Genomic DNA, 12,810 nt, shown 5'->3' on the forward strand with positions numbered 1-12,810 from the left:
TTGGTTGCCGAAGTGATCAATACAAGATCATCAAGTGAGACGAGGCAATTGTTAATCTCAACTGCATTCGTTATCTAAGACTGAGTTCATATTCTTCGTTTGCAGGGCGACGCTTGATCTTGAACTATAACACTATTGGTAAAGAATTGAAAAGAAAATTCGAGGGAGAAGAAGCAAATACATATCTAGACATGCGACGGCCTTGATTAGCTGCAGCTTCACCGCCAAATTTGCTAATACGACTCACTTCGACTTTGCACTTTCAGTATGCCCGAAGCAAAGTCATTCATTCAAAAGCCCGTGTCCATATCCTCTGCTGGATATAATCTACGGGTCTTTTCTGCGTTTGGAATTTTTGGTAAGCGTTTTGCCGATGGAGGCATCAACCCATACAAGTTTTATATCAGGCGCTGTTTCCAGGCTAATATCCATCAATTGATAGGCTTTGCAAACACTCTTCTGCCCCATATCATCTTCTCTGGCCTTTATCTCATCATACCATTTCCTCGGCCTATTGTATTGGTTATAGAGCTTCTTCCAGCTCTCGCCGTTGAACTTCTCTTTCCACATGCCTTGTACTATGTACCGCACTGGGCTTGGCCAGTTCTTGTTGCAAATTGTTGGATCTTAGCTACGATTGTCACCAAAGCCTCGCCTCCAAATGTCATAGCGCCTATTCGCACGCTAATTGCGATACTTGCATCGGCAAGCGCTGCTACTGGAAGAGTTTTCTTCTCGAGTCAGCTATCTCTTTATGGCAAGACGGCTTTGGCTGGATGGGGAACTGGAATTGCAGCCGGGAGTGCATTGCGCGACATACTGCCGACCGTTCTAACGCTTTATACGAATATGGTCTTGCGAGACTGCATAGGCTATGCCTACTGCCTACTTTTGGGTATCGTGGCCTCATACTTCCTACTCTTGCCTTCACCTCCTATACAATATGAATTAGAAAACTTGACACCCAAAGGCGAATTCTCGTCTGAGATGGAAACACAGAAGCTCTCACTCCTCTCTAGAGAATTACCATCCACAAGTATGAGCTTTTGGGTACGCTTCCATAGCAATATGCATCTCTTGGGCAACAAACTCTTTCGGCTCTGTATAAACCCTCTTCTCCTCGTTACCGCAGTCCAGGCCCTCGTGTCTCCGGGAACAACGCGCGCCAGCATCATGCTACCCATTTTTTCACGCTATTCAGCATTTTCAACCGCACATGGCCTCACATTCCAGCTTGGGAATCTCCTGGCTCGCTCAACCGCTCTTTTATTCCGCACTAGGAGAACAAGACTCATCTTTGCCTTGCTGGTCTTTTGCACTGCGGCTGCTATTCTCAACACGGCGTTTCTTTTAACTTCAAATGCGTATTTCTTGTTTGGCAGCCTATTTACCATCGGCTGGCTGGGCGGAATGACGTATACGAACATCTTTGGAGCGGCTATGGACTATCTGACCCGGCATTCGGAAAATGATGCAGAATTTGCGCTTGGAAGCATTGGGATTGGAGAAACGGCGGGAATTTTGATCGGATCTCTGGCTGGTGTCACATTTGATACGCAGCTCTGTGGGCTGGCGAAACGAAGTGGGCGATGGTGTTCCGCCCTTCCGTAAATCTTGCTGTGTATTATATTATAAATTTTGGTTTTGGCGTACTAGGTACGGGCATATATCTGAGCTGCGCTTATATACATACCCAACATGAATTCTTCCCAATTGTCAGTTCAGCTTCTGATGAAGTCAGAGCAAACAGAATGCGCGCACTACGAGCAATGCCAGGCTCAGGCTAATGTGCTATCAAACATGCTACGCATAGTACTATCCATTCTAAAAACTTTTTATGTCTACTTACTTCATATTTACCGCGCTTTGTCGGGAATTTGCGTCTCATGGCAGCGAAGAGTAGACACTACAGTTTACCATTTCGCTGACCGACTGGCTCCACTACTTGCGCTGCCATTGGCCCAACTGTCAGGCAGATTTCCTAATTCAGTAATCTCCCATTTGGGCAACTAATATTCCAGACATTGTTGTGCTCTTATCTATACATTTACAGGTAGACGGCTGGCATTCAAGCCTAATGAGAGTACAAGATAAGAAATAGACTTTGACTAAATGCCATATTCACAGTTACTCTATAGAAAAGGAACAGTAGACTTCAGCTGCTCCAGACTTTGTTTCGTCATAGCCGTCCTCTTCGGTACGCATGACATACTCGACAAGGCCTCCGTCAATCACTCGCCCTGCATAGTAGGATAACTGGGCTCTCTGATCTAACTAATATAATCTTCTTCAAGATCATACCGACTCGGCTATGCGCGCCAATCTTAAACCACACCGTTTTCAGCTGGCCCGATTTGTTATGCTGATAGATGTTCAGCTCGCCTACATTTTCGTTAGAGCCAAGGGGATGCATCCAGGACTGGCATGATCCTATCGATTATATATACTCTAGTGCCTTGAGAACTTCAAACCAGCAGCTCACTTAGCTTTACTCGGAGCATCTTGTCCTAACCTGGCTCATTCGCCAGTATAAGACATTCCCTCAAGTTCGCGTCATGCAATATTCGATTACGTGCTTACAGTCTTGCCCCCAAGTTCTAAGAGACGTCACTGGGCCTACATGAGGATACTCCACAACTCCATGCATGCAGCCTAGCTCAGCTCCAGTCTATATATGCGCACTCCATACTCTCAAGTTGTGATGCTGTGCGGCATATAATAAGAATAGGAAGAATCATCGAACATAGTAGATAACACTTTTTTTATTACAGTTCGTGACGGTTGACAAAGAGATACTAGAAAGTTCGGAAAGTCCATATCTTTGACTCGTCGAAATACTTGGTCGTATATGGCTAAAAAAAAAACACAAAGCCTACCCAAAGTAAGATATTAAAACCCTAAAACAAAAGCACAACATTGCAAGCCAATGCCATCATTCTCACTCTCGGACACTTTACACATATTCCATGTCGACCATTATCGAATAAGACGTTGCGCCAAGCATCTCGTCATGCAGTTGAGCTAAGCCTCGCAAATACAAATCACTCCCCAGTTTCCGAGTCATGGTCGTAGTCATCGTCATGGACATCTGAATCTTCCACCGGGGGCGTCCCTGCGCCAGACCTCTCGCGCATTGCGCTCAGCTCCGCCCGGATATCCAGAAGGATTTCGTTTTGTCGCCGTATCAGTCCCGCTAGAGCATCCGTACTCACAGCAGAGGCGGCGTCTGCAGTTGACGTAGAGGCAGATGACGGCGGAGCCCTTCGTTTAGCTTCTCGGCGAGCAAGCAAGTTATATCTGGCCGCCAAGTCTTCATATTCAGAAACCTAGTAGCGAGCAGCACGAGAAGTGTTAGCCACCAAATAGAGTAAAGGGCAGAGGAGTAGACACTATTGTTGCAAGCAATGCTCTGTAGTTGCCGGCTCAATAAGCAACTGGCGTTCCAATGTGCACACCAATGACGATTATGAAAAGAGAGAGGGCGCTCGAGCAACCGATTCCGTAAGTGAAACACTGACCTCCTCGCCCCGGGACACTTTGAGAGAAGCAGCAGCAACGGCGCGCGCTGCAGGCTTGATTTTGCCATCTCTGTCTACAAGCAACTATGTACAAGATGTGCTCAGCAGGAGTTTTGTAAAAAATCGTAGAATACTGTTGGGGGCAATCTGATAGTAAGAATATCAAATGCGGACAGTGGCAACGATGATTAGAGGGGCCACATACGTCCTCGCACCTGTGGTGGCCAGCGACACAGTGAGAACATTTTGCACTATTCTCTACAACGTGCCAGCCCGACAAGGGTTCATGTCAGCTGTATTATTTTTTTGCCACAAGGGATATGCAGAAGATCGTAGAAAGACACGATCATGATAAAGCAGGGCATGGAGAAGAGAGCAAAGAGATGAGAAAAGAACGGACCACCTTGTCCACGGCAGATGTGGCCGGGATTCTTCACCATTCTTCCCGCGCATGGCCGACAAGGGGTGGCCCAGATTGGACCTTTTTTCTTTCAGAAGCCTAAAATTAGTGATCACATGCCAAATAAATGAAGTAAACTCTCAACAAAAACCAAGGTTCGGAAACAGGGGGGTTAAAAATCTCACAGCAGGGGGCTCAGGCGAGGCGTTGGAGGTTTTCCGGCGCGGCATCTATTGGAGCACGATCAGCTACCAGTTGCCCAGGCGCTGTCCTAAAAGCCTTAAATGTTGGAATGCTCCTTGTCAGACAGAGAGTAGCTACGCAACTCACAACTAGCGGCAATTAGTGGCGAGAATCTCGCCGTAAGTAATGAGAGAAAACCGTATCTCCAGACTTGGTGCCACACTTCTTTTGCATATATGCTGCCAGGTTTTCTTCGTGGCTTGCGAACAATTTGGTGTGGTTGAAACAGGTCAGTTGAACGGATGTCGAAAGGTCCGGCAGTAATAGTCGATAACAGCCAAAATACCCCTGCTCAAGATGTTGATGACGAGACGGGAGGCGATTATGGCAATATATGTTTGCAGGTAGCAATTTTACTTTTTCAGATCTTTGCTGGTTCCAGGAATTGTGATTGGCCTTTGAAAGGAATGTTTACTCTGGTGATTTTTTGAGATGGCGCAATATCTCCAAAACAACTTAGGGGTGGCTAGAGATTATGTGACGTTGGATGAACGGGGATGAAGCGCGAGCCAGTGCTTTGAGATCAATAGTCAGATCAAAAGTTGGAGACTATCTCGCACCTCATTTCCGGTATTGATATCCACTTTGCCTCTGGCGAAGAAAAAGGTAATAGTTCGTCGAAAAGCACCTATACTCAATCTTGCAATCCTATATCGTATTGCGAGTTTCCAGTTTCAGCGATACAGCCGCTGTTGATGCCAATAGGGTGCTGTCGGGATCTTTCCGTCTTCGCCGTTTCGGATGCGCAGCGGATGACGAAAAAGAGGGTGTGGAAGACAGTAAGTGCGATTACCCGTAGCCCCCCCAGATGCATCTCGTTACAGAGGAGGTAAAGGGGTCTCCTTGCAAACTCCAATAAGCCCTCTGAGCAGGACACCACCTTGCAACAAGGATGTCGTGAGAGTCAGTATGGGGCGTCCAGTCTCGTTTACTCAGCCAACCAGCAAAGTCGAATCTTGACCGGACACTGGATTCAGCGCAGCTTTATCTACCGTCCAATCGCAGAGAAAGCTGAAGCTAATTTATGAAACAAATGATGGGTATTCGAAGACCAAGAAAGGAGCTTGAAAAGACAGTATACTTATAAAAGAAGGGACAGGACAGCCTACCTTAAGTGAAGTAAGGGGGAAGAAGAGTAATCCGCCATCAATAGACAATCTTGGCTTGGTATCGGCGTTAGCAAGGTAAGCACTCTCAAAGTGGCCTGATTTCTTCGCGAAACGTTTACATGACAGCTCGGCTTAGTAGTAATTATTGACTGGGGTGAGACCATTGCATGGTCATTGACGAGGGGAGTGACGCACGAGCCGACATCGCAAAGCGATCACAAAGCTAGAATGCCAGCTACACCAAGGATTTATTACGTATTATTACATTTATATGACTCCATTAGACTTCGACGGAATACACAAGATGGCCGGGCTCCTTTTGCCTTCATGTGGTCCTTTTCCCGAGCATGTTCTCCCAAGACGTATTTACTGCGGGCTTCTGCACTACCATATCATCCCTTCAAACGAAGGGAGGGGTAAGGGAAGCAAATTTGCATTTACAGAATGTATTACCTATGCAAAATTATGGCAATAGTAGAAGATTCACTCTAATGAAGTTGTTCTTTCGACTGAACGAAGTGTCTTATATAGCGTAGCGCTAGTAGCCAAGTTTTTTCCAATACATTCTCAGCCAAACTAATTTACACACGAAGAACAGTAATGCCTTACCTTCCTCTCACTTGGAGGTTATTCTGTAGTGGAACTACCTTATCGGTGGCTGGATGCTGAGCATGGAGTTGGTTTCCTAGGCGATGATATGCAGATTACAGCATCACGACATCTAGACATCTAGCCCTGCGTTATTACTGGGAACCCGACTGTAACTGGGGATCTGCTCCAAAGGACAAGAACTACCGCCAGAATCTCGAGTTTCTTTTGGTAAGAAAAGCCCAGGCCTACGCCACCTGCTTGAGCCCCCGCCGCTTGTAGTAAGACATACTCGTAGTACTCCAATTCTAGCTGATACGTCAATATCACAGAGTAATAAAGCTAGCTAGTAAGTCATGCTATTATCAGGTAGCATCGGTTTATGACTTTAGCTCCGATTACTAAACTTTTCGTAATGCAATAGAAGCAAACCTCAGGCCGTACGCATCATAAAGTGTTCTTGGGCTCCATAAATTAAATAGAGAATAACCAAAGTGGGAGAAGAGCCTATTTTTGCTATGAGCAGTTTTCAAAGGCATAGAAAATAACCAATTGCCCTTTATATCGATCATTTCCGATAACATCTTCTTCCACTATGGTATGGCCTATTTATTTCCCCAACAGGCTGTTTCATTACTCGTCAAGATGGCGGAGCATAAACTCCAGCCTCTGTACTACAAGTAATGCTTATTGAGGGAAGAAGACGCCACTCCAAGTAACCGAGGGAATTAGAAGCCTTGGAGAGAGCACTAGTTTGCCCTGGTGGCCTCTAATGTCTGTAGGGATAGAAGTCTAGCAGCGAAGGATGTAAGGAGGTGGCGGCCAAGTTACCCCTTGCAGAAATTAGGCACCGAGTGAACTCCACGTATTTAGGAGTTGTAAGTACTAAGACTCACGAAATATCTTTTATTCGGCGCAGAAGCTTTTGAAAGGAAAATTATACCAGTGATTTGGAGTCCGGCATTAATATAATACCAGTAAGTCCTGGTCTCTCGGCTCGCCCGCTGTCTCGGGAGAGGACGTATTAATTTTGTGTCTACCTGAGACAATAAAGGAGAGAAAGCAACAGTGATATGGATCTTCTATAAAACCTCAATAGCTCATGATTTAGGGGCTAAGCGAGTACCGAAACGGCAGCCTACCTGACAGCGGTTATGGACGATTTCCACTCGTGGCCATAGTCTGTGCAGCGGCATCAGGTGCGGTGAGCCGAATCAGTGTGAGTGGAGCTGTGGTGAGAGTCGTTCATCCAATCTTCAACTTCTATCCATGAGCAAAAGAGGTCTGTTTGTAGCACTTACTGAACTCTGAACCACAGCTTATATGAAGTAAGTGCTGTGCAGGATCTATGAAAGGAAATGGTGTTACAAGTTGGACGTTTGCCCAGTGCAACGGAGGTTATAGTTTGTGCAACTGCTCAATACTGGGATTATGCTTGATGTGCGACGGTGGGTAGAGTCGAATGAACAGAGGTGCGTAGAGCAACATCATTAGGCTGGCACCCTTCTGATAGTGGTATGGGTAGGACGTAATTGTGGATTGTATTTGTTGAGCCAACGACTACTTGTTTTATACTAACACAGAGGCTGAGTAACCGCTCTGTACGAAGTATGTGATCTGCATTTGGCTCAAAGTAGGCATCACAAGTGGTGGCTTTTGCTTGGCAGCCATGTTTTGCCTCTGGAGGGCAAGCCGCGTCTTTCCGCTACATGATTGCACAAAAGAATAAAATAAGAAAATAACTCCAGGTTGCGATCGTTTCCAAACCATGACCGGTTTTGGCTCATGTAAAAGGGCGGTTCTATTGGATGGGACTAGTTTCAGACATCGGCGATCACAAAGGTTGATCAAAAACAGCCCGAGACTTGCGCATTTCACATTTGATATGTGATTTATCTAGCATCTAGCATCTAGCAAATGGATTTTTAATAAGCTCTGGATCCATTTAGATCTGCAATCCCTTGCTTTTTGATCCTTTCTTGCTCTTTTCTATGATCGACATATGTGCTTGACCCGAAAGAGCTGCGGCCACATTGCAGAGGAACATTTTCACCTATCACAAGGTACAGAGTACCACTGCGTCCATGTAAATTTGGCGGAGTATAGAATACAGGGTACGAGTAAGTACTGCAGCCTCTCCATATTTTATCTGCCGATATAGAGGTATCGGCATTTTCCTTCGCTATGTGGTCCGCTGCGGGTAACGCTGAGTGACACCTGATGCTATTTGATCCTGGTTTTGTGCAGTTTCGCAGTTTCGCTTGCCGCTTGAACGAGTTCAAATTCCGGATTGATACCGGCTTTAATGCCAGGTGACATGTGTCTCTCTAATCTTGGAGTGTACACTTGGTCTTGTTTCTTTCCAGACGCAAAACTCGCTTACATAGAGAAGGATTATCAGATCGACATCTTAGATTGCTTGCAAGTGAATTAGCTCAACGTTTTGGGTCATCTCGGAGCTAAAAACATGTGCCAAAGAGGATCACCAGTAGCTATCCCTGCCCAGTTGTGTGCGCATAACAGTTCCAGGCGTAGCACCGAAGGCGTAGGATATGCCGCACTGGATATCCAAGCTTTCCGACGATCGCGAGAAATGAGATGCGCCACCCCGTATGGGTTACAGGCGGCAAATTAGCGTTGTGCTGCCGGGAAGAGCCATCAAATCCCGCAGAGGACCGCGGGCAGCTACAATTGGCCATAGATACATGTATTGACACATCGGAATACAAACAGATAGATGCCTGATATGCGGTGATTCTTCTTTCAGATAAGTAACATCTCCCTAGGCTTACCTTCCCCATGAGTTTGATATCTCTTTTGTAAACAGATGGATAGGGTTGGCTAGTCTCGCATGAAGTTATCGATCCATCAGTTCAGCCATATTCGTCTAGGGGTATTGCTCAGTTATGAACAGCCTTGGTCGCACAGCATGTTGCATACAAGATTTCACTCATGGCTAACTTCCCATCCTATGAGAGAAATGGTGTTTAAGCTGCAGGAACGTGAGATCCTAGCTCCCATTTTGAGCGAATCAAAAAGCTCTCAAGGCGTGAATCAACTAAACCACGGCTCCTCCCTAGCGTTTGTGTTGGGCATCTTGTGAGCAGAAAAAGGGAGGTTCCGTGTTTTAACATACACCCATTTGGATCGGTCCAATGGAAGAGCTACGTTTGCATGTAGCTGAAGAGGAAGATAAGCGCTCATAATTTATTTAATTACATCATTGCTGCCAGCAGAAGTAGTTCCTCGCACCAGTTTCCCATATCCGCTCCTCTTGTTCTCTCTTGACGTCTCTTTATGCTCATTTTAGAGTCAATATGCAAATATGGCATACGAATGTCCTGGCAGCCATAGCGGAACTAGTAATATTAGTAGCTTCAAGTTGTCTTTGATCGTTCTACCTGTCTTATCTTCCTTGCAGAATTACCAGAGTGTTGGAACAGGAAGAAATCATTAAAATATTAAACTGTTTCACCAGCTTGATACCCAATAGCTATTAGAAGGGTGCATCTTCCCTTCACTGCTTATTGTCTCTTGTCATGAGGAAGGGGGAGCGGAGTGGAGAGATCAAATAAACTGCCAAATTTTTGTTATCTAAGTTGTATAAAAAAAGAAATGAAATGGCTGTATATGAGTGATGCCTCCGCAAATGCAAGTCTGGCTATTTTCGTAAATTGCTACACTCACTTGCATAACAGACCAGTTTCTTACTGTAGGCGTAGCATCTGAGTGCTACAAATAGATGTAGACAGTTCTAGTCTAATTCTTTCATGCTATTGCATGATTTCCACGTTATATCTGAAGCAAGGATGTTGTACGGCACGGCATCAGACCAAGTCTCGGGGTCCGCCTCCCTCCGTCTCGTTGGACAATTCTAGTGTCGGGATTCAGCGCTCGCTAATACATTCACGTCGGACCTTGAGTCAAGGAATATAGATGCAGATATGAAGGCTGCATATGTGCTTGCAAGCTTAGGCTAAGAAGTAGGTTGCCGCGGGAAGGATGCTACCCACTCCAAAGTTCCAACTGTTTAGTGCTAATGGGCAATATAACACGGGTGTGGAGAGAGCATGTTATTGTGAGGCAAAAATTGAGCCTTGGAAAACATACTTTACTCCATTTCCAGCTCTTGATGTGTGTCTATATCTCGTGGTTTGCCCATCACATGGACATATCTGCCCAGAACGCTTTCGCCATGTACTTCTATGCAAGCCTCATTATGAGAGTAGCAAATTGCTATATTGGCCAACAAGATTGGGCAGAAAACTGCGAGAAGTCTAGTGTCATTCTTTTAATGACTATGAGAAGCTCAGCTTTGAAGGATCTCTAGCTATGGTGTTGTGTTTCTTGGCGCTGGGGGCTTAGTTGCACCCGAATGTAGCCGTTAAGCATTCTACTCTAACGTATTAATAAGAGGTATCGCCTTCAGACGGTTTACCGCACCAGTAACTACATACAAATGGGGGCCTGATAGTTCATTTTGAGTACCTGTCGGCCGATTCTAGGCACCGATGGCGTGAGAAGGAAAAAACAAGGAGACTCCCAGGATGCTTCTCATCAGTGCGCCACGCATTACCGCCCATCGCCGTTGTTGAATGTCTCTCATCTATAAGTTGTGGCGTACGACATGGCTACGTCGTTGGCTACGAATGAGCGATGCTTAGATCTCCCCTCGTCACTACGCCAGCCATTTTCTAGCTTGTCCACAGTTATACAAGGATGAGAGAACGACGGCATAAACGCCTTTAAAGGTGTTACTAGTTTGCTAGTTTTCGACTAATACGATCATCTAACGCTGTGGTTGCAACTAAATCTGTATAACAGAGATGCTTTTGGCAGCGAAGTGAATTAAGGATTGGCAAGTCGAATTTTCTTCTTTGGTTGGCGACGTGGATGAAGAACGGGTTATGAGTCGGAAAATCATATTCTTGTATATGATGCTGAGCAGAACCTCTTCTTAATAACCACCAGCAGTCCTAGACAAAGGTGCAATTCTCCCTCGCCAATCTGTAACGTAGATTCCATGTAAGTCAGAATTTCAGAAAGCGGCCGAGGGTGCTGAGATTAATTTCACTTGTCCACCGCATACAAGGTTGCTGAGACTCGCTCCTCGGCCTGAGGGGTAGCATCTTGGATTGTCTTTGCCGGAACTGATACCCAGCTGGGGCTGGCTGAGCTGGCCCTGCTATCACAGATGATCGTCTTAGAAAGGGCTTAGCTGCTTGTTGGTGGATTCGGTGTTACTGTTACTACGGGGCCAAGTTAAATAGAGGAGCGGCTGATGCCGTAGCGGCTTCTAAGCGGGGATCAGGAATCTCCCCTTTCCCTTGGGGTATCATCGTGGTGTGCTGTGCTGATCCCTCTCGCCTCAGAGCATGGATTAAGGGCATAAACTCGAACGCTAGTGCTCCAAATACAGGCTCACAATTGCACTGTGATGACGGTAACCGTAGTGTTGTGCAAAGGGATACTGCTGCCGAGTGCTAGTAGCAAGAAGTGGAAAAGCGCAACGGCGACAGCAACATCAAAGCACGAGCGGCGTTCTGGATCGCCAGTGGCCATTTTGCAAGCAGCCTCTTTGCCCTCGTTTCCACCACGTTGCATCCTCGACCCACTCGCTTCACACATGAATAGGGACATAGAAGCTGTACGAGACGATATACGCTGTGAACGAAAGACATTGAGACCAAGTCCGCAGAGGAGCAAATCAAATGGAAAGCCGGGGCATCCTGGTCTAGCAGCCGGTGAGAGTGGGCGGCTCGGCCGCATCTAAGCGATCTCGATTGCTATAGGAGAGATCCGCCAAGTCTGGTGGGCCTCGGCTGGCATCCCTTGAAGTTCCATCTGGATCATCCTTGTTCGGCTGCGAGCAGCGCACCCGATGCTCACGAAGTGCGGGTGCGCATTGGAATCTAGCCATGCGTATTTTCGGTGAGGCTGGGTGTGGTGGCACTTCACTTGGTGATTCAAGACTTGTTCACTTCTCTCGGGCTGTGGTTGTCCCTACAGTAGGCCTCCCTTTCTTCTTTCTTCTTCCCGCTTTCCCGCTTTCCCTCTTATTCATATTCTTCCGTTTTAGTTTTAATCAAAGAGACTAGACATGTAGGCATTTCTCTTACTAGCATGTAAACGATAACCAAGATCCAATTATCCAAATATCGCGCCATCTCAGCTGGCCACTAGCAATAATTAGACGGCGGCAATACCTTGATGTCTACCCCAAGGCCGCTTTTCTTGGCTGTCTTACCCTTCTTAGACAACTATCATACTCCCCACCTCGCTTGGTCCAACCACAAAAAGCAGCAGGGGAACCTAAACACCAGGACGGACATTGGTGCTCCCGCGGGCTCCATGCCAGATCCTAGTTCCAGTTCTCGGAGCTTCTCATGCCGTAACCCTGACTCTAGCATTAATCAGGAAACGCCTGCTTCAGATGAGGAGCTGGGCTGTTACCTTTTACTCGTACCTGTGATACCACCCATAAATCTCCAGGCACCATCCGTGGCTCGTCAAGGATGTGCCTTTGACACTAGTGAGGGGAGAGCTAGAGGAGCAGAGCCTGGGAGATGCAAGAGTTGAGATTTGAACGCTTCTTCTTTTTTTTCTCTTTTTCCCCCCCTTCTCTCTGGCCCGATTCTCGCAGTAATGACCTACTTTGTGTGTCTCAAGGTGGCATGTTTTTGCCTCCAAAGTCTCCAACCTGGTGAGAACTGACTGAAAGCCCTCAGAGCACAAAAGTCCCCACTCCGTCCACACCTTGCATTCCCCGTCGTGGCTTCGGGGACGGAATATATTGGGCAAAAGGAGGGCTTCTATAACTGGCTGTGAATGCCCATCCTTCGTCTTCTGCTGTGCAACCGGGAGTCATAGACAGCCGGTGGCTGACAGCGGCACTGCCTGAGGTTGCGCAATAACTGAATAAAGCCTCCCTAATAAGCCGAAGAACCAAGCG

At 46.6% G+C, this 12,810-nt stretch overlaps 3 protein-coding genes across 3 annotated transcripts; 1 reads left to right on the forward strand and 2 right to left on the reverse strand.

The window, feature by feature from the left end:
* Positions 1-183: 183 nt before the first annotated feature.
* TrAtP1_012240 (uncharacterized protein) lies at positions 184-1,611 on the forward strand (the record flags this gene model as incomplete). The annotated part of the gene is made up of 2 exons (XM_014090350.2): positions 184-358; positions 443-1,611. The coding sequence occupies exons 1-2, from the start codon at positions 268-270 to the stop codon at positions 1,609-1,611; spliced, it is 1,260 nt and encodes a 419-aa protein (XP_013945825.2). The 5' UTR covers positions 184-267.
* A 1,194-nt stretch (positions 1,612-2,805) lies between these two features.
* Positions 2,806-4,148, reverse strand: TrAtP1_012241 (uncharacterized protein; the record flags this gene model as incomplete). The annotated part of the gene is made up of 2 exons (XM_066115444.1): positions 2,806-3,326; positions 4,104-4,148. The coding sequence occupies 2 exons, from the start codon at positions 4,146-4,148 to the stop codon at positions 3,042-3,044; spliced, it is 330 nt and encodes a 109-aa protein (XP_065971543.1). The 3' UTR covers positions 2,806-3,041.
* A 6,387-nt stretch (positions 4,149-10,535) lies between these two features.
* Positions 10,536-11,420, reverse strand: TrAtP1_012242 (uncharacterized protein; the record flags this gene model as incomplete). The annotated part of the gene is made up of 2 exons (XM_014090348.2): positions 10,536-11,043; positions 11,284-11,420. 2 exons carry the CDS (start codon positions 11,418-11,420, stop codon positions 10,929-10,931), a joined length of 252 nt encoding a protein of 83 aa, XP_013945823.2. The 3' UTR covers positions 10,536-10,928.
* Positions 11,421-12,810: the final 1,390 nt, after the last annotated feature.

This window comes from Trichoderma atroviride, chromosome 7 (assembly GCF_020647795.1).
Source record: "Trichoderma atroviride chromosome 7, complete sequence".
In the NCBI taxonomy this organism is placed as follows: domain Eukaryota; kingdom Fungi; phylum Ascomycota; class Sordariomycetes; order Hypocreales; family Hypocreaceae; genus Trichoderma; species Trichoderma atroviride.